This window comes from Terrapene carolina, unplaced genomic scaffold (genome assembly GCF_002925995.2).
Source record: "Terrapene carolina triunguis isolate 2854851 unplaced genomic scaffold, T_m_triunguis-2.0 Scaffold95, whole genome shotgun sequence".
NCBI lineage: Eukaryota > Metazoa > Chordata > Testudines > Emydidae > Terrapene > Terrapene triunguis.
This window is the reverse complement of record NW_020664446.1, coordinates 5,119,306-5,146,438: the sequence shown is the minus strand read 5'-3', so window position 1 is coordinate 5,146,438 and position 27,133 is coordinate 5,119,306. Positions and strand designations below refer to the sequence as shown.

The window sequence follows — 27,133 nt, the reverse complement described above, 5'->3', positions numbered from 1 at the left end:
TTTTAAAACCCAGGTGCCCTGATTAGCCTGCCTTAATTGATTCTAGCAGCTTCTTCTTAATTGGCTCCAGGTGTCCTAATTAGCCTGCCTGCCTTAACTGGTTCTAGCAGGTTCCTGATTACTCTAGTGCAGCCCCTGCTCTGGTCACTCAGGGAACAGAAAACTACTCATCCAGTGACCAGTATATTTGCCCTCTACCAGACTCCTGTACCCCACTGGTCTGGGTCTGTCACAGTATATAAATAAAAACCATATAATCACTGGTCTGAACTCTGTTCTGTTCTGATCACATTTATAAATTTGCAGTCATGATCACTTATACCTACGTTACCATTAACTTTCAGTTCTCTGATCAGTTCCTCTAGATCTGTCAAGACAGGTCTAGTATAGAATTCCCCCATGTTGGCTGCAACACTTTTCCTAACTTAAAAAAAAGTGTCCTATCTAATATTTAGACATTCCAAGGATGTGTTAATACTTACACTGGAGGTCTCGTGTTGCATGTCTTTCAAATTGAAGTCCCCTATGATCACACAGCTTTTTGCCCTACATATTGATAGGCACATCAGGAGTCAATCATCCTGTTCTTGATGATACTCCACTCATTGCTTTTGTGAGCAGAAAATTCACTGGCAAGAAAACGAAATCTTTTAAAAAATATACTGAAAAATTGCTCCGGGACTCTGTATGTGTGTGTACTCTGTGTGAGTAGTTTAGCTGGACACACTTAAGGAATTTTATTCTGAACCTCTTAAACCTGGGTCAAAGAGAGGCAATCAGTATTGTTTCAGGATAAGCCTGGACTAATGGTATTTGAATGAGGCACTAGGTACCTGCCAGAAGAAAGGAAAGGGAAATTTTTAGGCTTAACTTTGTCTGTAGAATCAATTTACATACTAAACAAAGATGGATGTGCAGGCACTGTAAGAACCATGCTGATCGTGATCCTCCTGGTTGTAATGATTACCTGGTTTGGTGGATAGGGCATTGAACTGGGACTCAAGAGGTCCCAGATTCTATCTCGATCCTGCCACTGACCCATTGTATGACCTTGGGAGAGTTCTTTTGCCTCACTTTCCCACCTCACCTTTTGCCTGTCTTGTTTCTTTAGATTACACCAGGAATCTCCGCTACATAGAGTGCTTAACCCATTAGGACTCCAATCTATTGCAGCTTTGTCAAATGTTTCATATGGCTAGTGCAGCAGTTTTCTCAAACTGTGGGTCAAGACCCCAAAGTGGGTCGTGACCCCATTTTAAGGAGTCTCCAGGGCTGGCATTAGACTTGCTGGGAACAAAGCGGAAGCCAGAGCCCCACTGCCCAGGGCTGAAGCCGAAGACAGAGGGCTTCTGCCCTGGGTAGTGGGGCTCAGGTTACAGGCCCCCCAACCTGTGGCTGAAGCCCTTTGGCTTTGTCCTCTCTTCTACCCCCCCCGGTCATGTAGTAATTTTTGTTGTCAGAAGGGGGTCGTGGTGCAATGAAGTTTGAGAATCCCTGGTCTAGTCTGTCTAAACAAGGTGATCCTTGATGCTTTGTTTAGAAGGAGATCTACATCAAAAGGATACCATCCGTCTCTTTTTTTTAGTTTTTTAAATTAAAACGGGAACTGTTGGCTTAAAAAATGCCTTCATAGCCTTTCTCTCTGCAGTGGTGTGTGTGTGTGTGTGTGTGTGTGTGTGGAGCCTTTCTGTGTCTGTCTGTTCGGCGGTGGCGTGGCCCTGTGCGCTTTGTCGATGTTGCAGTTGAGTGATGAATTAAGGAGATTCTTGCATCTCCTGCAGCTCGCTACATGGCAGAGAGCTCTCCCTCCATCCCTGGCAGTGGAACTCTCCTGTCTTGTAGCTTGGCTTGAAAACATATGATTTGCATTATTCGGAAAACCAAAAGAAACCAATCAGAGGGATGCTGGTGTGTTTGGGGGTGGGGGGCAGGGAGGGAGGGAATGTGCAGGAATAGGGAAGAAATGTCTCCTGATAGTTGAAAAGTCCAGCATGGAGAAGATGAAATAATTAAAGCATTTCATGCTAGCTTGCAAACTTCTTTAAAAAATAAACAAACATTGGAAGGGAGAGAGAATCAGACTGTGTAAAGATTTCCGCTGTTCATCTCGTAGAAGGCAGTATGTGGAGTTCTGCATCTCTTATAATTGGAGGGTTGTTGTGGGTTTTTTGTTTTTTTGCACAACTGTGCAAAATGCTTGGAAAAGGCTGGCGGGGCGGGGGAGGGGCTGTGTTAATAAGAATCTGGCTCTGTAACTTTTCTTCTGTTTCACGTAAACAGTCTCTCTCTCTCTCTCTCTCTCTCTGTGTGCCCTCCCCTCACTCTCTCCCTTCCTCCACCCCTTTCCTTACTCAGTTCTGCTCATGTGTTTCTATTTAAGGGCTGCAGTGCACATGAATATGATTGGCATCCGCAGCCCCCTCTTGACTTGCAGCTCAAGCCTTCAAGAGTGGAGAAGGAGCTGAGCCTCCGAGGGGAGAACTGTTTATTTTTTCTTTTTGTTTCCTGGGGGGGGAATAGCTCTGCTGTGGATTTATGCTGCTTCTACCCGGGATTTTTCTATCTGAATGGGGACAAGGATTGTGGCAACCATGTTGGGAAGAGGTTTATTTTCAGAATCCGTCATGAAACTTTGATTAATTCACTATGCTTAAAACTTTTTTTTTCTTCCTCTCTAATGTTCCTCTGTGCTGCTGGGTTGTGGGCCAGAGGAAGCTGTTTCTATATGGCCAGCCATTTGGGGATATGCTGCGAGCCAAGGTTTTGTTCTGATTGGCTTGACGGCGGTGACAAATTGGCCTATCATGAATTGGATGGACGGAGGTCGCTCTCGAGGAGCCATGGCTGGAAGCTGGCTTACAGCTTGCTTTTTCCCTTCCCCAGGTGCTGATGCTAGTTCTGAACCCATGATCCTGGAGCAATATGTGGTGGTGTCCAGCTATGAGAAACAGGAGAACTCGGAGATCAGCCTTCAGGCTGGGGAAGTCGTGGACGTAATAGAGAAAAACGAAAGCGGTGAGACACTTGTACCTATTTTTTTCTCTCTAATAATTTGGTGGTTCATTCCCTTCCTTCGTTCTCTCATCATTTCATGTAACTATACATTAGCTCCATCTGGTACTGTCTGGCTGAGGATGTTGAAGTTTCCCCCTGTTGGTTTGGGCTGGGGGCCAAAATGTTGCCTTCTGCTGTAAGAATGTCTCGTAAACTTGTTTGTTAATTAGCCAATGTACATTAACAGAAAACTAAGGCGGGAGGAGAGAAGGTTCCACTGCTTGTATACATACTTCTTAGAATAATACGTTGCCCTGCTGTCACTTTTTTTTTTTTTTAAAGGGTTTGTCAGCAATTCCATTACTAACAACTGTTTTGGGGGGATTTATACACGGCTGTTAAAACTTATTCTGGGATGAAGACTTGGCTTGACAGCTCAACTGTTGGCCCAAAACGTAAAAGGGATGAGAGACTACATAGATTCAATAAAACTTTAAAATTGCTACTTGCGAAAGTATTGGTGTGGCCTTTTTCAGGCAAAGAATGGGAGCCTCCCTGCTAGCACTGTAGGCTAAAATTCCCTTCTTATGCTGCTCCTAGAATAACCAGTTACCATTCGGAAAATGAAATTTTGGCAAGTGATTTGGTCAAAGGTTGATGTGCAGTGGCTTTGCCTCCTGGAAGTCTGTTTTCAGACAGTCTAATGAAATGCTTCAGAAGCCTGTGTACTTGTGTAGCGCTGAAAAGGTTAACTGTTGTCTAGCCTCATGCCCATTTGCTTGCTTCTGCACATGCCCCCTCTCCCCTGGCCCCTCCTCACACATCAAAACAAAACAGTTGCCCAAGATTTTGAGTTCAAAGACCTATTTTCTCGTGTCTTACCCAGAAGAGCCATTGCAGACTTCTAGGTATGTTCACAGACCAAGGTCCTAATCTTCAGAGATGAACACCAGCAACTCCCATTGCCTATAGTGGGAGTTGTGGATGCTCCGCTTTTCTGAGGATCGGGCTTTAACAGAGAGATGTCCTGATCTGTGTCAAACATCCACCCTTCCAAAGTAGACTCCGGATTGGTTTGGAGTGAGTTCTGTACGTCCCGAACGCTAATATTTTCACTGGGCAGCAGTTCCACAATTTTACGGAAAGCTAATAATCTGAGTCTGTGTGCAAGTGATGCACTCGAGGAACTGTTAGCCTGCCAGGTGACTAGAGCGGTGTTAAAGGTGTAGTGTGTGTTTGGAAAACATGCAAACGCTTGCTAGTGAAGCCATATGGTCTTTTGGGTATACAATACTATGTGTTTTTGCAAAACTAATAAGGAGGCACTAATAAGGAGCACATATCTACTTATTAAGAGGTGATTATGGGTGAAGGAGGGGAAAATGCCATAAAATAGCCACTGTGCTGATTGTGTTAAGATAGGGGTTCTGTTAATTATCCAACGCACTAGCTCCCAGCCAGTGGTGATGGGAGTTACCCATGTGCATCCTAAGGGCAGTATGTAGACCCCTTATTGTGGCAGCTCTCCTTCACCTTCATGATACATTCTCCTTTATTTTGGATTCCAAAAATAACCACCAAGGAGATTTGGACTGTTCAGCAATTCAAGGGTGTCTGGTTTCAAGCAAGAAAAACAAGGGAATTCCAATTCAGCCTTCCCTGTTGTGCCGAGGAAACTCAGTTCATATGGTATTAAAGATCGTGGTTGTTGCGAAGATGGAATGTCAGTGTTAAGTGAGATTATATGGTCAGAAAAGCAACTCCTATGAAAAGGTGCCTTTTTAGAGCCATATCCTGCTCCATTTACTCACTGAAGTAAAATCACAGGGAATAGGGTTAAAGTCCCTTCTTAAAGAATCATCTGTAAAGTCCAATAGAATAGTCCGGTGGGTCATTACCCCCATGAGGCTCATGAAAGCCAATTGGGCAGGGAGGGGTTTGCCAGGAGCCGAACACTTTGTAATTTAGGGAAGAAAAAAAACTCTAAAGCAAGGAAAATCCCTCTCCCCTATTCCCTGCACACTCTTACTCTTCATAGTCAAGTATTCCATGTCAACGTCTCAAAACCCACACATAACTTTTAGAGGCTTAGTGTTGATACATTTTTGACTTTTACTTTTATAGTATGTGTAAGGGGGACGTAAAGGGTTTTGACTTTGAATAAAAGGGGTCCTCGGTCACTGACCTAAAAAGACAGAGAAACACTGAAGTAGTTTTATAGTCACTCTCCTGAAGAACAGAGGTAGTTGATGATTAGTGGTGGGCAAGCATCATTAGGGCTGGATGTTTGACTAAATCCCTGGCTGAGAAATTGGGCTGCAGCTTTCCCAAGAACAAAATTCCTCTCAAACTTTTCAGCAATTCCTGACTTGGGCCAGGTTGGAAATACCACAGGAATGGCTTTTTCCAGGGAACCTTGTGTTTTCTGAGTTGGCTGAAAATACAAAGCTGAGAAGTTGCGCACAAAAAATCGCAGCCAACAAAATAAATGCAGAGACTTCTTTCAAACTCAAAACAACCGCCTTCCCCTGTTTCTCCCTCCCCTCCCCCCCAGAAATTCTGGTGAGTTGTGGCTGATAGATAAACTAAAGTCAAATCCAAACTAAAATCTCTTGTCCATCACTCGTTGGTATATGGATTATTTTCTTCAGGACAGTGTGATTACACAAACCCAAAGAAAATTGGATTCTTGAACCTTTTTTTTAAAAAGGTGCAATCCATAGGTATGTGCCTTTTGGTAAAGGTGTGGAAAACAGAATCAAATTGGATTCATTCAGACCCTGATTGCATCCGGTAGGTTCACTTCTCTCCCTCTGGTCCAGGTGAAAACCTAGTAAACCAGTCTGAATGTAACTTGAAGTGATGTTAGTTTTGAACAACCCACATGCACAAACAGTTTGGATAGTGGTTAACTGTGTGGTTCAAACTTTTATTGGACTGAGCATCTTGTTCATTAGACCTCCTTACTGCTTTCCTACTACCTTTGACGAAAGACTGTTAATGTAGTTTGTAAAATCCCATACAGTACATGTCTGGCTCTGTTTAAGGGCTGGTCTACACTGGGGGGGGGATCGATCCAAGATACGCAACTTCAGCTACGCGAATAGCGTAGCTGAAGTCGAAGTATCTTGGATCGAATTACCTGGGGTCCAGACGGCGCGGGATCGAGGGCCGCGGCTCCCCCGTCGACTGCGCTACCGCCGCTCGCTCTGGTGGAGTTCCGGAGTCGACGGTGAGCGCGTTCGGGGATGGATATATCGCGTCTTAACGAGACGCGATATATCGATCCCGGATAAATCGATTGCTACCCGCCGATACGGCGGGTAGTGAAGACGTACCCTTAGTGGTGTTTTAGGAAAGCTGGCTATGAAATGCATAGGTAGTTAGATTTTTTTTTTTTTCTTTAAATCACAGTAATCAAAATAGTCCCAATAAGATTGTTGATACCACACAGAAATATCAAGTGTTGCATGGCTTTTTCCCCTCAGAGAGAGAGCAGCTTTGTAAAACGACCCATTTGTTCCCTTAGTAAAAAGCCCAAGGCAGCTCTCTTAGCTGAATGGGTCTGTATCTTGCATGCCAACGTTCTGAAGTAGAGCTTTTTATATATGGTGTTGTCCATTTTATCTTTGGCTGAGCTTCGGCTTTTAATTGTCCTTTGCCAGCGGTCATAGCAAAGCTACCTTCTTACAGTGGTCACCAATCCATCGATCGCGGGGACTCTCCCAGTCGATTGCAATCTCTGGTGGTGCAGCGGGGCTGCCTGCTGCTAAGGCAGGCTCCCTGCCTGCCGCAGCCCCACACCGCTCCTGGAAGTGGCCAGCGCGCCCCCGCTATCCCTGGTGGGGGGACATGTGGCTCTGCGCACTGCCCCTCTCTGCAGGCACCGCCCCCAAAGCTCCCATTGGCCAGCTACGGCAAACTGTGGCCAATGGAAGGTTTGGAGGCAGTGCCTGCAGAGAGGGACAGTGCACAGAGCCACATTTTCTCCCCCCCCCGGGGGGCACATTGGTCCCTTCAGGGAACTGCCAGGGAGCCTGCCTTACCTTGGTTGGTGGTGGTGCAGCGAAGCGAAGTGCTGCCCAGCGGGAGACCACACCTAAGCCCCTCCTGGAGCCAGCACCCCGAACCTCCCTCCTGCACCCCAACCCCCTTCCCACGCTGTGAACCCCTCAGCCCAGAGCCCAAACCCCTTCCCCAGTCTGGTGAGGGTGGGGGAGAGCTAGCAACTGAGAGAGGTGGGCAGGGCCTTGGAAGGGGTGTGGCCTCAGGGGTGGGGTGGAGCCTCGGTTGCCCTTAAATTCAAAAAGTGATCTTGGGCATAAAAAGGTTGGAGACCACTCTTCTAGCGCCTGAATTAGGGCTACCATATTCTGTATTATTTGTACCCTTCTGGCGAGGTTAGCAATACTTTGCAACCATCAGGTGAACTGAAAACAGAATGTGGCAATTTTAATGAGTTCTAATTACAATCTCTTGGCCATTGGGATTTGGCATCTAACGTTTCAATGCGTCTGTGTAGTAGACCTTGATAACCACTCTGCCCTTAGAAAGCTTTCTCTTGTGATCTGAGAATACTACAACTTTCACGCCACAAGGTAACAATCAAGGACAAGAACTCTGGGCCTAAACCCGTGAGATTCTGTAAGTTTTGCCGAGTGCCCTTCATTATTATTGGAACTAATGGGCATTGAACGTACTCAGCACATCAAATGATCAATGCTGGAAAGTTTATGCTAAACTACTTTGGTACCTCAGCAGAGTTGAGGGCCATTGGAAGGCTACCATCACTCTGAGTAATCATGTGTTGCACTTAAATAGTCAAAGACAACATTCAAAGCAACATTTTTTTCCCTAGACAAGTGATGGAATTTGAATCCAAACTTTTTGCAATTTAACTTTCCCAAAGTTTAGGCACATCCACACCCATAATTTTGGTTAGGGCCCATACCTAATATTTAATTTTTTCTTTTTATCAACCATAGTAAAATATAGTGTCTGGTAAGAGAACGTCTTCATTGCTGTGCCCAGTGCAAGTTCAAGAGATGTCCAGGTCGTAAACCTGAAAACCCCTTTCACACTGTTGATGCAAGGTCAATGAGACATTTTGAGACCCTTCCAGCCATGTTATATCAAGCCTGTGGGTCACTTCATGCTGAGTGTCACTGCAGCTGTCAGTGTCCACTTTTATGGACATTGGGGTACTTAAAGTAAATGCCCACCTGGGGTTCACAAAAAATCTGTCTTGAGACCTTCCTCTGACCTCTGGGTTTCAGTGTAATGGAAGCTATCCTACCCCATGTGTATATTTGGGGTATAGTCTCCCCTTGCTATGTGCAGTTATTTCCTTTTTATCATTCACCATAGGTGCATAAAGAAAATTACAGCACTTTACATTCAAAATCAATCTTCACTGGAGCAACAGCTTTTTCCTAGGTACTGTCTCTTCCATCTCATTATTGCATCTGTTAAATGTTTTGAGTCTGCATGTTAGTAAAAATCTTCCTGCAGAATGTTGTTGTTCAAAATTGAGCTCTGTGATAGGCTGCATATTTTTCTTTGTCTGTGTGGTGTTTAAATTAACTACTCCAAAAAACCCGTGCAGCAAATTTTCTGCTGTTTGCCCATCGTCACAGTACAAATGACCGAATCAGTATATGTAGAACTTTTGTTTAAAGAAAGGAAGGAGGGGGGGAAAAATTGGACTTGTGCTGACTTCCTTCTTGCCAAGTTTTGTTTGGATGTGGCTTGAAATGGTCAAGTTCTAAATTGTGGCAATGCTATTTGTAATGGAAACCCTGACAGACCGTTAAGTATAACTGTACTATCAACCGCCTTTCATACTGCTCTTCCTCCTCTTCTCTCCTGATCAGAGGGGTGGGATTGAGGGCTCTTTATACATAACCCGTTGGGATTTACTTTTGTGGTGGTAGAAACATGGGATGGCATTTTCAGCTGGCCTGAACAAGCCCATAGCTGTTTCCTTTGCAATTACATAACTACAGACCTATTTCCAATATTATATTACACACAATATGTAAAATAAACCTATTATGGCTAGTGTAATTTTATCGGGACCCAAGGGAGTTTTTTGGCAAGGGAAATTGCTCTTTTCTTGTAGCTTGCTGAGATTACCTTGTGGCAATATGAAGTTACGTTTTGGAGTGTGTTAAGTTTTTATCTCGGTAAATGTCTGTTCCAAATGGCTTTCTAATCTAGGAATTCCAAGACTTAATGGTTGTCCCCTACAATGTTAATGGCTTTTATGTATACCTGGGAATATGCTCTACTTTATCATTGGGCAGGTTCACTTGTGCTTCTTGATGGATGCAGGCTTAATTAGGAAAACTATACAAAGATAAAGGAGGGGTCCATTTAAAACTAAACAGAGCCTGCCTCCACCAAAACTTTGCCTCCCCTGACTGAGACCTTCTGCTTCCCTGTTCTCCCTTCTCCACAACCCACACACTGCTGTCTAGAATAGTCTTAGAGGGTGGGTGTGTGGGTGTGTGTTGGCGTTTTTTTGGTCTTGTTTATTCCTGTCTGTGGCACAGTCAGGGCCGGCGCTTCCACTAGATGGTCGCCTAGGGCATCAGGATTTGGGGGGCGGCATTTTGCCATCCTCGGGCGGCAGGATTTGGGGGGCGGCATTTTGCCATCCTCGGCGGCGGGGGTCCTTCCGCTCCGCGTCTTCGGGGCGCTTCGGCGGCAGGTCCTTCACTCACTCCAGGACCCGTCGCCGAAGCGCCCCGAAGACGCGAAACGGAAGGGTCCCCGCCGCCGAATGCTCTGAGGAGGAGCACTGCCGTCTAGGGCGGCAAAAATCCTGGCGCCGCTCCTGGGCACAGTGCATCCCATCTGTGGGGGCTAGACTAGATCTCCTGAGGTCTCTTCCAACCCTAATCTTCTGTGATTCCATGATCTGTGCACAGGGCAGATTGGCCCCTAGGAATAGAATATGGAGCAAGGAACAGTCAGGCAAGGCTCCACCCCCTCCTGGTCATAATCACTGTTGTGCCTGGGCTTCCGCTGACCTGTAGATCTTGTATCCAAAGATTCTGCCTTTACCAGGGAAGATTCCTGTCACTTTCACATTCTCCTTTGCTCCTGGAACAGCCTCCCTCTCTTGGTGGGCTGTACATTCTTGCAGTCTTGCAGATCCCACCTCATAACTTGCTATGGTTAGCATCCCTAAAATTCTGTGTCCTGTACTCCTGTTTTCACCCCAACCTTACATCTTCAAAACGGAGAAGGAAATGGGTGAGGACTAGACAGACCAGGGAAACCATGCAACTAACACAAGTTGGGCTGTGCACCCGATAGTGCTGTGTAGACGCTAGCAAACATCTGTCTTCAAGCTTGCAGTGTAATACAGTACTGGAGAACAGTAAGCAAAGAGCCAAAATGTTTCTTCAATTTATGTAGAGAAGTAACCTGTTTGTTGTTTTGTTGAAGTAAATTGGGTGCAGCGCTGGATTCTTGGGGAAAACTCTGGTGTGCAGCAGCACGCAAACTTGCAAATGCATTACCACAGTTTCTTATGAAATTAATTGCACATCCACCAGTTGTATGTCTAATACATTTGTATGCAGAATTACTGAGTGTGAGACCACAAACACTGTTTCAAGTGCAATTGCATATTCTTCTGGAAATCGGGGTCCCTGGTTCTCTGCTTACTCTCCAGTCCACGTTTCATGAGACATGGTATGGTTGAGTGGACGTGCTCCTGGACTGGGACTTGAGACTTGGTTTCTAGTCCCAATTTACCTGCTGTGTTTAAAATTTGGGCAAGTCACTTCACTTCTCTGTGCATCCATTTGCCCTCCCGCTGTTGCCTGCCTGGCCTATTTAGATAGTAGAAAGGACAGTACACTTTTCAGGATTAGGACTATGTATAAAGTGCCTAACACAATGGGGCTCTCAGTTATGCCCATTAAGTGTTACTGGAATATAATTTAATAATCTGCCTCTTTAAAAATAAGAACAAGAAGTGCTTCAATGTATGAAGACTTTCCGGCCCCTTCTTCAGCACCACTAGAGATCCCCACCTGAAGTGCAGGTTTGGGTAAATGGCTAAGATTTCATTTAACTCCTTAGAGATGTTGTCCAGCCCCTCTACTAAAGGGGAAGATAAAGAATACACTTCAGTATTTGGGATGAATGACCTGGACCTGTTGCAAATATGTTCTCTCAGTGGGCATGAATTGCTAACTCCTTGTCAGAATAAAGTTATGGACAGTGTGGAGTTAGGAGGGATCTAGTTTTTGAGTAAATGAAAGACGTGTCTGCGTTATGGCTGCCTCTGCTTGGCTAAACCAGGAAGTTTAACAAGGATCAACACCTTTAATGTCTTGCAAGACACAAGCCTCATGGTATGATATTGCATAGGCTCTAAGATATTGTAGGACCATTCTGATGTTGTTCAAGCTAGGCTGATTGAATTCGCCCTTAAAATGGAAACATTGCTGGCAAATCTGGGATGACTTCCAGCCCTAAGTAGTGAAGGCAGATCTGCCTCCATTTTCTTTAAATGCTCTGGCACCCAGCAGCTAGAGGACATGGATTCTCTGGACATCATCAGTTGTTATAGCTGTCTAGGCTGTGTTTAGCCAAAGTACACTCAGTGCTGCTTAGTGTCTGTCTCATGCTCTGTTTGCCACACTGGAGAGGATCTTGAAACTGGCCTCATGCTGCTACAGCAGCCTATTTGAAAAGCACTGAATCAGGAGGAGGAGATCTTTATGTGCACACTAGAAATTGGCTGGTCAGAAGGAGGAAATAATCCATCCCTCTCTCCTCTGTGCCATTATTCGGGAGTGGGAGAGAGGCTGTCTAATGACTCTAATGGCTATGACTTAAGCTGGAAGCAGTGGGGTGAAAGTCTACAAAATATGCAACGGAAGAGGTTAACCCTTTCTCTTCCAACCATTTATTTTAGTTGGTGTATATTTGGGGAATTTGTTTGACCACTTAAGTTTAGCCAGGATAATATCATGGTTAAGGCACTAAAACCTAGATTCAATTCCTACCTCTGCCACAGACATCCTCGGTGACCGTTGTCAAGCTATTTAATATCTCTGTGCTTTGGTTCCTCATCTGTAAAATGGGAATAACAATGCTTCCTTTGTCTTGTCTACTTAGACTGTAAATCTTTGGGGCTGAAACTCTTCCTGTATGTTTCTAGAACGCCTACCATAAGGCCCTGATCTCAGCTGGTGCTACCATATGACAAATGGTAAACAAGTGTGGTACACAATGAACATTCAGAATGTAATGTGTTATGGTGGTCCGCTGTTGTGCAATAGTCTTGTGATTATTTTTTTATTTTGGTGTTTCTATGGTGCCTTGCAAAACGAGTCCTTGATCTCCGTTCGACCTTTAAAGTACTACCAAAATTGCAAAAGACAAACCAATGTGATGCAAGATAGTCGTTCATTTTGAATGTGTCATGGTGTCTCGTTGTGCAACAGTCTTGTGATATTTTTCATCTTGGCGTAACACCCTCAAGAACTGAAGGTTTTTTGAGCATGGCTCTTTTTTATTCAAAGATCTGAAGGGAATGCACAAGAGGAGGACAAAACAGGAATCTTAGAGCAGTGGGGTATGACACAAAAAAGCTTTCTCCCGTCTATCCCAAATAGAGCAGACCTTGTTCTTCTGGCCCTACAATTTTTTATCAATTAAAATACTTGGATTAATGTCATCTGTCAGATGGAACAATATGGAAGCTTAGGACTTAAGAGTTACAGTGGACTCTCATGTTGGTGACCATGAGATTCGTCTGTTCCCCTGCCAGTGATGGATTGTCTCTACAAATAGACAGGATAAGACAGTGTGCAAACTTTAAGTGACCAGTGCTGTGTGGTTCCCCTCTCTTCCCTTGGGAGGCTTTTCTGTATTCCAGTGACTTTGACCTAATTTTTTTCTTTGATGGGTTGAGTCCCATAAGTCCTAGTCACGCTACCTTGAATTGTGGTGCATCGTTCCTCTCACTCCTTGGTGTTTAATCAACTTCTAATAACCATTTGTAACTATCTGATATCACTATTATGCACTGCAAATATTTTTACCAGGAACACGTCCCCCAGGACTGCCTGGTTGCATGCTCTGCACTAGCAGAAATGGTCATAGTTTTTAAGCAGTTAGTCAGAATGATGGTTAAAGTGACGTGAGTCCTGCTTGGTGCTTGAGTTGGTCCATGCAGAATGATGCATAACCCATTTAGATCGGCCTCGGTGCATCTCTGCAGAACAGCTAGCCTTACTAATGTTTGATTATTAATGTGTTTTTTCTTGGATTCCTTGGGTAAGCTCTGCCTATGGTAGGGAAGCTAGTGACTGTTTCCCACGTAATTTAACTCCTATCTGCTTATCCAACAAAATTAAAGGGAGGCAAAAATATAGAGGTATGGAAGAAGAGGTGATGGGATCGGGAAGTTCTAAAGCATTGGCGTCTCTCAGGAAATCCTACTTATCGCTACTCTCCTCTGCTTCAGTTCCATTGCTTCATTAAGAACGGTTTTTAAACAGTAAGCTCATTCTGGAGATAGTTTTAAAAAAAAATCAACTGCCAGTGTCGTCTTGATGGTCTTGTGTGTTGCTCTCTTGGCTTGTGCAGAATACAAATTGTATCTCGTTATGGAGGCATTTAAAGTCAAACATTTTGACTTTTGAATGTGTTTGTCTCTGTTTCAGCTGACTTCAGCTCTTTCTGTGGGGCATGCCCTACCAAGCTGGATGAAGAGGGCTGTTAGTGGCAAGCCACCAAGTGTATTGAACACCAAATTTTTTAGTGTTTTTGGTTTTTTTGTCCCCCCTCCCCGTACTCAATAGGTGCCTGAGACTCCAGTCCCATGAATAGGGCCCTTCCTTTGCTTCACTCCCAGCTGTGTAACAGGAGGATAATGGAATTAATGCCTGAAGTGCTGTAATTCTGCAGGAGTGGGGATTGGAACTCTGTGTGGTACAACTCCTCTCAGAAGCCCATCTGCACGGTCAGAGCGGCTTGCATTTTTTTGGTGGTGTGAGTGAGGGGCAGGAGGGAATTGGCGCCTGGGAGCTGCTTGTTCCCCATAAGACTTCATGGATTTCCCAGCAGTGACTTTGTGGCTGCCAAATGAGGATGGAACTCCCCCAACGTCCCCTCCAACTTCTATTTTTGATGCTATTAGTGGGTGGCATCACAGTGCAATGTGAAGGGTGTAGGCCCACTTCCGGGCATGGAGGTTCTGGCATCTGCAGTGTTGAAGAGTTCCTTGTGGATTCCCTGGGTCCACAGGCTGAGATTCTTTCCTACCTTCTTAAGGGAAGCTTTAGGAGAAACAACTCAGCGGTGGACACCCTGTAGAATTTTCAGTATCTGTTTCCTGGCCTTTCAGGCCTTGTACAGCATGGCCTACAGTAACTTATTGTCTGGACACTGAGGTCTGTACAAGATTTCCTCCCCCCCCCCACTCCTTCCATGAAGAGCCAAAAATCTTAAAACATTGTCATTTTGTAGGCACCGTGAGAACAAAAATTGACATTTGATTATATCTAAAGCCTTTAATAGGAAGAGTTTGCCCCAGCCTTGAAGCTCCCTAGAGAATTGTAAACAATATATATATGCACAGGTGGCTTTTACCTACCAATGATTAAACCGGTAGACATGTTTAGTAGAGATTGGCCATCGTTACCTCACTTTTTAAAACCTCTCAATGATCGCATTTAGTAAAGACACTGCAGCATTGTTAGTACGTACACACCCTTTTATCTCACTTAGCATAGCAAGTAACAATACCTCCCACGTGCAGTCTAGAACACAGACATGTTAAGTTCTCATTTATCCTGTTGTCGTCTTCTAAGATTCATGCAGCGAGATGACTTCTTAACTAGGTATTCCACATCTTGCTTTTAAGTTCTCTCCTTGCTTCCCAACCTTCTAACCGTCTCCATTCTAGACTGTGTGGCCCTCATGGCCAAGTAGGTAGGTAGACAAGGCACACAGCTTTTACTAAGCATTCTTGCTCATGGCCCAGGATGGTAACCTAAAAGGAAAAATAATTGCACACAGCATCCCTTGTTGGACCTTTACTCGTTACCTCCTCTATTTATACAGACACTGCCAATTTTGGAACCATGAAACCTCCCAAAGCAAAATGATTCCAAGGAAAATCTGCTTTTCATATTAGAACACTTTGATTGGGTTTCCTATATCCGCCAAATAGGTCACCAGCTCAGCAATGCTGCAAGAAACTGACTAGCTCCAAGAAGATCAGAGGATATTAAGGACTTCCAGTCAGTTCTGTAATTTCATTGGGGAGATTAGATTTCTGGGGTTACAGCAGCTGAAAAACCATTGTTTCCCTGGTCTTGTGTTTGTGGGGGTTTTTTTTAAGCTTTTGATGCAAGTCAGTGAGGTTGTTAAATCAGATTCTCATAGGCAATCTAACATTTTCTGCCTTTTGTTCTATTAATCAGAAAAGTGATTATTCTGATTACACATGCAAGTTTTGTTTTGTTTAATAGTTTGACAAACTGGCCTAAAAATTATCCAAACAAAAGACTGATGGTGCGTATTTGTTGTGTCAATTGAGGACAAGATTAATAAAGCAGAGGGTGACTGTTTTTCCCCAAGCTGTACAGAAAATAAGCCGTTTCTAATATTATCTTGGCAGTACGTTGGAAGGAATAATCGTTAACAGACAAGTTTCAGTTACAACCAGAAATTCCTTTTCTTTTTTTCCCTTTCATATTCCGTTTCCCCACAACCCAATTACTCAGCCCTTCACAAATGAAGCAAAACCTGTAAAAATAATCACCTTGCTTATTAAATTCATAGAATAATCAGAGTTGGGGGTGTGACTTAAGAGATTTAAGGCTTCTTTTTTTTTTTGTCTGAGGTTAGAACCTTGAACTTCCTCGTGTTCTTGATTGATTGTAAAGACCTTACTTTTTCTTTTGGTAGAAAAGTTTTGGATCATGGTTGTATTAACTCAAGTGATTCTGACTCATGTATATTATGGAAATGGCTGCCTTGGTTCTCTATTATACTGGCTGGTTTCTCTTTCCTGCTTTCATTGCCTGGACAGCTTTTTTGTATCTTGGTACTATGACACATCATCTGAAAACTTCATCTATGAGGCCCCAACTTCAAATGGGCTATAATTGCATTGGGAGAGTTCTTAATTTCTTGGTAATAGTGACACACACTTCCTATACTTCATTTGTGTTGTGTATGAATTCACTCGCTATAGGTGTACAACTACCTCCTGGTAAGACAAAATGATCAGCTTTGAATACCATTGTTGTCCTTTAAATGATTTGATACTCTGTTCAGCTTGTCACAGCCTTGAAGCCCTCTATAGAATTTCAAACAATATAGATGCATAGGTGTCCTTACCTACCGGTGAAATGCAGTCACCTGTGGGATGATAAGCAGTGGCTTTTAAAGAGTGGATAGCAACTTTATACACAAGTTTAGTGACAGGAAGACTAAGTATAAATACCAGAGTGCATTGAAACTGCATGGCAAAATTAGGAAAGCAGACAGAAATTAGGTATGAACAATAAACTGCATAGAACACTGGGGAAAATACCCCATCTTTATAAAAAGTGCCATGGGATTCTTTTAAAAACCACAAGTTCTGCTGGTAGACATTTACCTTACAACTCCACCAAAAAGGTGGCACCCGAATGATGGAGGTGCTATTTACTACCATGCTGGACTTTTGGCTTAGGGTTTGGGGGCAGGAATGCTGCACTGAATTGCCAACGCTGCTTTGTGTAGTACCTGGATGGTCCTTGGAGACTCCTCATCTGATCTGGGGTGCACAGATGGACTGAGCTGATGTCTCCTCATTGCACTGATTCAAGGTGACTGGGATTACCTCTGGAGGGTAGGCAGGATGAATTTGAAACCCTAGGATTAAACTAGTGACTAATCCATTTATTCTTGAAGTCTGCATTTCAGTTGGTGAGGAGATCCACCATGCAGACTGACTCACGGGAGTGAAGGTGAACCTGTGCGCATGTCAGAAAAGCGAGACTGATAATCCCTCGGGGACCTGTCTCTTCAGTTTTGCAGACAGCAGGAGGGGGAAAAAATGCATAGCTCAAGTTTACTAACATTAATGGGAATGTACTGAGGGAGGGAGATCTAATAGCAAACAGAACATGTAGAACAATGACTACAAGGAAACTGGGGAAGGGGCAGAATGTTTAGAGTAAGTGTGTGACTATTTTTGGCAATAAACTTTGTAACATGAAAGCATAAAATACCCCCCCCCACACACACACACATACATACACAAAACAGAACAGTTACTCCACCCCTTTCCTACCCACTCCCCCGTTTAGCAGACAAATAAGACTGCCAAGTGCTCGTGGGAATGTTTATGAAATTTGGGAGGAGCAAAAGCAGCAGGCAACCATTTTCCTTAACAAGTTAAATTACACAGCCAGCGATTCCAGACATCTTGGTGTGTTTTAGGAGTCAAGTGTGTGTTTTTTAGCTTGTGATTTTTGTTTTTTTAAATGACAAATGGGCAGCCAGGGCTTGGTATGAGATGTTCTGCTCAGTTGGAAGCTGGCGTGGATATTTTTGTTTTTCTCCTCCGCCAAAACTTCCAGGTTTGAGGACCAGCCACATGAAGGACATTTTTTCCCCCCCAAAGGATCTCCCTTGCAACCCATCCCTTCCTCTCACCGTGAGAATGCTGTCTGTGGGGAGAAGGGTGGGGATTAAGAGACTAGATGACTCTAGGGATAGTTCATAGGATACTTCGCAGACACTGGTTTGAAACTATGTTGTGAGTGGCCTTTGTGGGGAAATAAATTACTGCTCTCAGGCTGGTTCCTAGTGGATTATTATCTACATCACAGAAACCAGCACCACATTTGGCACCTTACTTTGCAAGTGTTAGCAAAGAGGCCAGGACTGGGTGGACCACAGAGCCTTTCTCATGTGTTCCTGCACCAGATGCACCCAATGTTGCAAAGCAATATGTAAGGTTAGTGGTGGCACTTGATTGCCCACAGAGCACATGGTGAGCTGAAGACACAGCCGTGGTCCTGCTCACCCACCAGATCAGCTAGTGGAAACCATGCTATGCCCTGCAAAAGGCTGGCATGACTACAGCTTTCAGGATGTGCTCCCTCATGGGAATTTTGGCTGAGGCAGCTGTAACGTTTTTTGCAGGGGCTTTTACAGCAATGCAACCTCCTCCTCTACCCTTGTCACAACAAGCTGTTGCTTAAAGCCCTAGTGTCATCTCCAATCCGTTTCACTGATCATGCAGTAATTTTTTGGTTTGGAAGACAGGTCAGCTTTAAGTTTTCCAAGCTTAGCTAATATTGATGGCAGATTTATTAAATAACTTGTGTTTCTCCAGTGTCTGCCATAACCTCTGCATGGCTAAGAATTCCCTGTGAGACTGAGTGCTTGCTTCTCAGATCAGCTATGGTCATCACTGAAGACTTCTCAGCTTGCAAGACCTGGTGTCTCTAATGAAATGTGGCTCTATTTATTTTTTTAGTTCTAAATGTAACCAAGGTTGTAAATTGGATAGGACTGGAAGTTTGCCTCAGTCATCCCGGACTATGTGAAATTGTAGGCTTTTATTTTTTTCTTAGCTGTTCCAAAGCTCTGACTAGTCTTGAGTGTATGGACTATGCTTGCACTTATAAGGTCTGATTCTGGAGCCAGTTTGTCCACTGGAACTTTGTTAGTGTTTTGTTTTACCAGTGAATTGGCAGGAGAGAGGCTGAATTGCTACAGCTAAGCATTGACATACATTGGCTAAACTGTCTCCACTTAAGAAAGCAAATTTTGCAACTCTAGTACATAGGACTTAGTAGGAGGCAAGTACAGAGGTCAGAATTACTTATCTCTGACTTTGTAAAGTAAAAGTGAAATGGGCTGAAGGGAAAGTGGGATTGAGGATAAAGGGGGAAGTGAGAATCTTTGTAAGTAGCAGTGTTGAATAGCTTGCGTGCTCTAGGCCGACTTGTGCCTTAACTCAAACACCTTCCTCAGTAGTTTAGTGATGGTTGGTCACTATAATAGGAGGAGTGTCTGGAGAGGCCTTGGAGGTTTTGTAACTATCTAGATGGAAATAACCCATTCACTTCCCCTCCTGTGCTGCTACTTTTCTTTGTTGTCCTGTGCACGTATGACTAACTCTGGGCAAGTTAGAGAAAACAAAGGGGCAGTTGGGATGGACAACTGTCTTCCTTTCTTTCTGAGATCTTAAATGACACTGTCAGGCCTGGATTTAAAAAAAATATATATATCAAAGTGCAAAGGCCTCCGAAATGCTATCTGAGCTCAATGGGAACAAAAGGTGCTGATGAGCATCTTTGAGAACATTTCCAAAGCATGTTGTGCATAGCACCTTCGTGCATTTAAAAGCAAAAGCACATTAAAACAGGCCTTTTTATGACTCATGCTTATGGTGGTTGAAACCCACTCTTTCTACCAAGGTGTTTTTTGTTGTTGTTTTAATAATCCCATTTACTTCTGCTCCTGTGCCTATTCCTCTCTTGCTTTTGTTAGTCTTCCTAGTTTGGGGGAAAATCAGAATATAACGAATTATGGTTCTTTATTTTAAGTTTCTCATTCCTCTTTCCTCTACCCCTTACTTTGTCTCTTCCCTTCTTAACACACAGCTCGTTAATGTAAAGTTGTGAAGCAGGTACCACAGGCCAAACTGAGTGTAAATCAGAACTCCACTGAAGTCAACAAATCATCTTGGATTTAGGTTTCTGTAACTGGGAGCCAGATTTGGCTCCATGTCGTCTCCTTTTCATCTGTGTCTAGTGACATGCAAAGTTACAACGCTGTTTACATCCCAACCAAAATTGAAAGTTCAAGTTTCCCAAGAAGCGTAGTACATTGTGCTCGTTGTCACTGGCTCATGCCTCTCATTAGCCTCTGGATGTTCGTTAACACAACATGGTGCTTATCGAAAAGAAACACTATGATGTTTCCCAGTAATGTCAGCGAAAAGCAACATGCATGTGTGACTAGAAATGGACGAGTTTTATGGATGGCTCGAAAGAGGCACATTGTGTTTAAGGAAACCCTCCAGTTGACCGACCCAACAAGACAGTGCTGAACAGGGGCCTCTCCTCCTAGGCTAATCTCTTCTCCCTGTTGGTTTGGAGAGCTTGGAAACTGTCATTTTTGGACACTTGCAGAAATGAAATCTGTTTTCTAAAGTGCCAAGCAAGAGTTAAGAAATCATAAATTCGGTCACAAATATAAAAGTGTTTGTGTGTTTGGCTCCGAAGAGATGTCGTAGCAGCGTAGTCAAAATTTAGTACGCTGGCAGATAACTGCTTTTGAAGTACCAGGGCATCAGTGCAGGCTTCAAGCCAGCAACTTTCTATCTGAGCCTGTAACTGGGATGGTCCATTGTGTCCTTTTGTATCTCGGAGCCAATGACAGTGTCTAGTTGGAGGTTCTTGTTGTCTGCTTCAGTTTTACCTTCTCATCCACTAATAGTTGGACATCAAACTTTAATCAGTAGGACCCTAGAGCCGATGACAAGCTACCTTGGGGCTATGTTCAGCAGGAAATACTCATTACAGTAAGGAACCTCCATGTGTTCCTAGCAACTTGGCTTGTAATTACTTCAGAGGAAAACTTGCCAGTTTGTAGGACTGAGGTACTGGCTTGTTTGTGTACCTAGTAAGATGAATGTACTGATTTGGTCATTCTTGGTGGCAGTATATTTTCATGTATATCCCATGTTTTGTTTCTGTGTTTTACTATCTCCTGTAAAGGCAGAATTCTTGCCTGCTCCTGGAAAGGGGCATAAGGAACTTGTGCAGACACCTACAACTTCTAACATCTAAAATTGTGTTGGGCAACTTTACTTGTTTTTTAAAGTGGCTATTTTATTCATTCATTCTTTAAAGCTAATGGAATTTAATTGTAATACAGGTGTGCAATAGGTCAAGTGTAATGAGAATTTATTTCGATCTGGTCATGGTTATTCTTTATATTGTAGACTGGGGGAATACCTTGTGGTCTCAACCACATCAGGGCCCTGTTCTACTTGGTGATGTACACTTACGGACTTCTTTGGCTTGTGGAAGAGAAGTGCATGTCAAGGTGTTCCCTCCTTCCACATCATAATTGGTACCAAAGTTGCTAGTCTTGGTGGAGAGGCCTATGATGTTATCATGGAGACCAAATTTGCCATTCACCCTAGCTATGATCTGTTCACCTGACTTGAAGCATTGATGGGGTGGTATGGGGAACTTGACTTGCTTCTGTTGGTGTATTTGTTATCAGCCTGAAGTCCTCCACCTATTCTGAGGTTTCCAAAGAGCCTAAGAGTTAGGCCCCCAGTTTTCAATATCTTTTTAAAATTGGGATTATCAAAGAAGCCTAATAGATAAGGCTCTCAATCGGGCACTAAATTTCCTCCTCCACGCCCCTGCTTGTTTAAAGGAGGATCAAATGGGAGGTGATCCACTAAATAGACGTGATTCAACATTTACTTCAGCCATCACTTAATCTCTTTCGCAGCATCTCACTGAAGATTCACATTCGTATAGCATTTATAGGAATAAGCTGTAAATATCTATATGGCTCCTGAACCACATTTAAGAGCTACAGGTGGGTCCAAGATGAGGCATTAGATACAGATCCAAATCTTCCAAAATGTGAGGGGGTGATTTTGGTTCATGTCTGTCCTTGCCAGTTTGATTTCCTCTTCCCCCGAATTCATTGCATTCAAAATCACTTGATTCATAGAGGTTGCAACCGTTAGGTTTCTGTAGAACTAGTTTAAGCAATTGAACGCATGGCTGTATCTGAGTCCTTTGGCAGAGCATACGGCATAAGCAAATATTAGCAAGTCTGAATAGTTGCATGCGGTTTCATCTTTCATGGTGAAACACTTTTATAAAGCATACACATTTCAGATAAGCTTTACCATCATCCCTTCCCCTCCTCCAAATCCCTCCTGAAAACCTACTTCTTCCATAAAGCTTTTGAAAAATGACCACTTCAAAAACATAAAAATCCCACCTCCACTCCCACTCCTACCAGCTCTGGTATGCTGTGTGCAGAAGTAATATATTCCCACACACACCTTGCAGCAGGATACACTGTTCTGCCCCTCCTCCTCCAGCCTGTGGCAGTGGCTGGGTCCTCAGTGCATATATTCCCAATAAGCAGCTATTCCTACATTTCCACCCCCAATCCACCCTCCATGCTGCTATGCTGCTACAATTCCTTGCATCTTGGGGCCTTTTTTGCACCTAGAATGTAGCCTCTTCCCACTGAAACTTGTACATCAAAGCTGGCTATAATCTCCTCTGCAGGCTGGAGAGTGATTGATTATAAGGAATGACTGAATGATCCTAGGTAGGGTAACCCTTTTATTGACCATATTTTTCACATTCACTTATCTTCCTGTGGTACATATCCAAACTATCTTATGAAATTCTGCATGTAAGCTTATTGGAATACTCTGGTTTTGAAGTTTTACTCTTGAGTTTAGAAGGCAGCAAGAATATTTTTTTTCAAATCAAAAACCTTATCTGAATGTTGAAAACTTAGATCAACCTCCAGGTGAGCAGCTGTGTAGGCTGCAGATACATTGCTTAGGATTTCCTCTGTTATGTGATATTTTTACCTGTTTAATACCAAGTGCTAATATAACCAATTTTTCTTCTCACCCCTGAGCAATGTAGCTAGGGCAACCTAAGCTTTAGGTGTAGAGCAGGCCTTAATGTTTGACATAATAGAATTTCCTCTTGTAATGTGAACCAGATTCTACCTTTTCTTCAAGATGCACTTTTCAGAACTTGCCATGGGGGTGTGTGTCTGTTTGCGTTTCTACTAGATCACAGGAGCTCACTTGCCTTTCAGTGGTTTGCCATGAACCTTAAGAGCAAACTAAAGGTCCTTTTCTTTTAATTCAAAGCTCGGTGGTTTTAGCAGTTGCCACTTAAACTGCTGCAGAGTTTGTGGCATCAGCACCGTGGAAGGAACATACGTTTGTGCTATTGAGCCACGCAGTCAGGAAGAAGCAACCCGGATTCCTAATGGAAAAGTTCTTGGGAGATGGAATGTGCTCCCACATATCGGTCCTCCTTTATTTTTCTGAAGAAGAGTATGTGCTGAAGCCATGAATTTTGTCTTTTATTTCAATGTCCTGCAGTTCTCCTTTGCCTTTCTTCCTGAAGGAGCCCAAAGCGTTTCACTAAATGTGAGTCAGTCGCCAGTGAAATGCAGCAGCCAACCAATGCAGAGTATGTTCCAGTGGGGTGGGGAAGGGAAGTACAGCTTTGCCAAATGCATTAAACAGGGTGTACGCCTGTCTGCTAGGTGGAGCTGGGTTGAGACCACCAACTTGTTTCACACAGGCAATTAAACAGCTCTCCTATTTGAATTACTCTACCTGCCTAGGCCAGATTCAAGCCAGTCACCTAGAAGTAAAAGGCTCCATATCCCATTTCAATCTCCTGAACTATAGTCCCAGTACAATAATGAAATAGGAATACAATTCCCTGTGGTGCAGGTTTATTGCCTTTTCAGCTCATTTGGTACTGCGTACATGGTGCACCCATTTGGAACCAACCTTTATTTGTACACAAAATCATATGCACTGTTAGTCTTTAGAGAGCTCCTGCCATGGTGAGGGGTTTTTGTACTGACTATTCTAGCTTTTGACGTACATGCCAAACATCTGTGTGCTGTCTGTTTTTTGTTTTTCTTCTTGCTTTCAGGGGGGGAAATGGTGCTGGTTTATTTGAGGGTGGACTTTTTTTTTTTTTTTTTTTTTTTTGCTGGGAATGACTGTAAATTTGAAAGTCTCAAAGTTGTCAAGGAAAATTATAGACAATAGTAGGAGAGATTAATCCAGGCATGTAGTCTGGCTGAATTCTTCAGCATCCTTTGTTCCCCTTTGGATATGCATAAATGGGAAATCCAGTGATCTTCTTTGGTTTGGAAATCTGAGACCATTCCGAGGTGTCAGTGTGGGAGGGATAGCACAAGGTGGGGAGGAAAGGCGCCAGAAAGAGTTTACCCTTGTTAATTTAGACCAGACTGTATCAGGGAGGGTCTGGCACATCACCTAAGTGGGATGGAAAGCGCTTCTGCAGTCTGTTCCTACTCTTCCACTGGGTCCACTTGGCAAATTACTTCAACTTGTCCATGCCTGAGTTTTTGTTTGTATTTGTGAGCCGTAGGTGACACTCCTGTTGTGCAGCTGCCTAATTTTAAAATTAATTAATCCACCTAGAAGATAGGTGTTTCAAAGAGATGCTCCTACTTTGAGCAGAGGGTGTTATGAACCGTAATTATTTGTAAATCACTTTGACATTCTCAGGCGAAAAATGCATTAGTCCCTACATTACACTACTGCTAAATCATTTTGGCCTCTACCTAAGGAATAGCACGCGTCAGTGGACATTACCTGATTCATTATGTATTGACCGTTAAATACTGTGGTGCATTTCAGGCTGGTTATACAAATTATGCTACCACTATACCTCTGTTGGAAACATGACATATATTCTTGTTTCAGTGACTCCCTCCCAAATATTCTATAGTTGTGCCGTCTGCAGAGTACATCCATTGTTGTTATACAGAAGTTGCATTCAGATACTCAGAAAGCAAGTTCTTTCTCTGAAGAGACAGCAACCTGTTCTAAGATGCAAGAGGACTTTACTATCCTACTTCGAGCAGAACTCTTTTCTTTAAATCAAGTCCCAAATAGAGAGCTAAAAATGTAAATGAATCTGATGCAGAGAATATTCTGTTTGTGGTTCAGTTTCTGTAAACCAGCCTCTTGCTGTGGGTCTCTTACTGATTCAGAGCAATGAGGCAGTCAGTGTGTTAATCCTGTTGGAATTTGGATTCTGTGAGTGAGAATATCGGCACGCTTGCAGAATCTTCATTTATAACTGTCTCAGGCCTATGGCTTTTATCTGCCAGTGTAGAGTCCTCTTCTTAAGAGCACAGGAACTATGATTGGCTTCTTAAAGCAGTGTTGAATAGACTTGAGTGGCCAAGGAATGTGCCCTTAATATAAATGGGGGTGCCCCAAATGCATTTAGTATATCTGTATTTAGAAGAGCAATCTAATCTATAGAGAGAGAATTTCTAGCCATGCATGTGTTTGGTTTGGACTGAGTTAGGCCTGCACTTGGAACTGGAGTATGTCTTGGCAGCAGGATATCGTTGTGACAGAATATTCTGAATTCATAGGCATCAAACCAAAGTTCAGTTAGCTAGTTTCCCTTCTTAAAGATGCAGTGGTTTCCTTGTGTGTTTTAGAAACCGAGTACTTTCTTGGGTCAAGTCTACTTAAAATGAACCCCTTTTTAAATCAATACTCTTATCGGGCAATAAGAAGCCTGTTACTTTTTCGGAGTGAGGTTTTTTCTTGCTCATGAGACTAATAGTGTCGATTAAAGCCAGGTATTTGTAGCCCAGGGCACTTTGCAAACTTCTTTCTATGGCGCCTCAGCTCTGGAACTCTGCTAGGAGAAATGAGGATTCTCAATCTCGCCACCTTCACCACAAAAAGCAAGCGGTAGCTTTTTGCAGCAGCCTTCCTGCCATAGCAGTGCTGAAGGATCCTTCAACAACCCTGCAGAGGAGATAAACGGCAGAAATAATTGTCTTCAGACTCCCTGTGACTCTACGTTATTTTGTAGCTGCCCAGTTACTCTTATGCGTTACATTAGCAATATGTGGAAACGGGCATGTCAGTGTTTCATTCCTGCAATGCAGTTGGCCCCTGCTAATTTGGTCCTGAGGGACTCACGTGAAATAATCATGTTAAGTTTCATGGTGGCTTTTTATGGGGACAAATATATCCATTAAGCCCTATACTGGAGAGCCCCACAATCCGTAACCTCTAACTAGGGCTTGATCTCACTCTTGAAATTTGGGAGTAACGGGCTAGTACATAGAAGTAGCCACCCTAGCGAACTTTATCACACCAGATGTTTGGCCTAGCAAGGGGAAAAATTATGGAAAACCAGTTTTTTAAACCTAGAAATATTTTGTAGATCCGTTTTTCCTTTTTGAAGTGCTTGCTCATGTCAGTTCCATTCTAGATGTGTGCACATGCCCACATGCACAGTCATCAGATTTTTGCCTTAGTGGTATCTGTAAGGTGGGCAGTGGCACCCTTTGGAGTGCCGCGCTCATGTGTCGGCATATCCGGCTCCGCTGACCCTACACCCTCTCCGTTCTTTCTTAGCGCCCGTGATGGTTGGTTGGAGCGCCTTCTCCTTGCCTTGCAAGTGACTAGCAGTTATCTCTCTGACTCTCCGTTGTTTGCCTTGTACATAGTTGTTTGCTTACAGTAGTTAGTAAGTAAGTGTTAAGTAGTGTTCGTTAGTAAGTTAATTACCCAGCAGGCCCAAGACGATGTTGGCTTCCGTGGAGCAGTGTTGTAAGCCGCACGACCGTGAACTTTGAGCCTCCATGGATACTGCTTGTGAGTCGGGTAGAATGGAATCGACATAAGCAAGCACTCAAAGAAAAAACGGTTACCTACCTTTGGGAACTATTGCTCTTTGAAAGGTGTTGCTCATGTCCATTCCATTACCCGCCCTTCTGCCCCCCTCTGTCGGAGTTGCCAGCAAGAAGGAACTGAGAGGGCAGAAGGCCCAGCGACAGTTAGTATACCGACACATGAGCACAGCACTCCAGAGGGCGCCACTGCTGACTGTGACAGTCAGTACAAAGGACTAATTCACTTTTTAATTCTTTGGATTAGACAATTGAAAATAACCCTTGAACTCCTCTTGTCTCCTGCTCTCCCACTTGCCAGCCATTTAGCCACTCTAAGAAGAGCTGATGCTGGATTTTTGACTTCCTTTATCAGCATCTTCATCGTTAATTTCAAAGACATCACCTGGTGCAACCATTATGCTTTTCCCGCTGTATCTCAGAAAATTTGCAAACTGGGTTGAAAATGCATTCCATAAATAAGTACTGACTGACCGAGACATGTTTACTTCCTCTTTCCAGCTCCGTCAGGAGGTGAGAACAGAAATCTGATGGACTCGTTGGTGGTCCGACAATTTCATGGTGATCTAGGGAGTGATTTCTTTCTCTGAAATCTAGAATGTGGATTTGATCATCTTTTGGCATCAGTTCAGGAAAGCGCTTAAGTCCT

General features: G+C 43.5%; 1 protein-coding gene across 5 annotated transcripts in view; it reads left to right on the top strand.

The window, feature by feature from the left end:
* The window catches only part of SH3PXD2A (SH3 and PX domains 2A), a 358,093-nt gene that overhangs the window by 266,831 nt on the left and 64,129 nt on the right, over window positions 1-27,133 (top strand). For all 5 annotated transcript variants that reach the window (XM_026650919.2, XM_026650918.2, XM_026650921.2 and 2 more), the window contains one exon: window positions 2,884-3,015. In XM_026650919.2, the coding sequence (XP_026506704.1) occupies window positions 2,884-3,015 (132 nt within the window). The remainder of the gene's footprint in view (window positions 1-2,883; window positions 3,016-27,133) is intronic.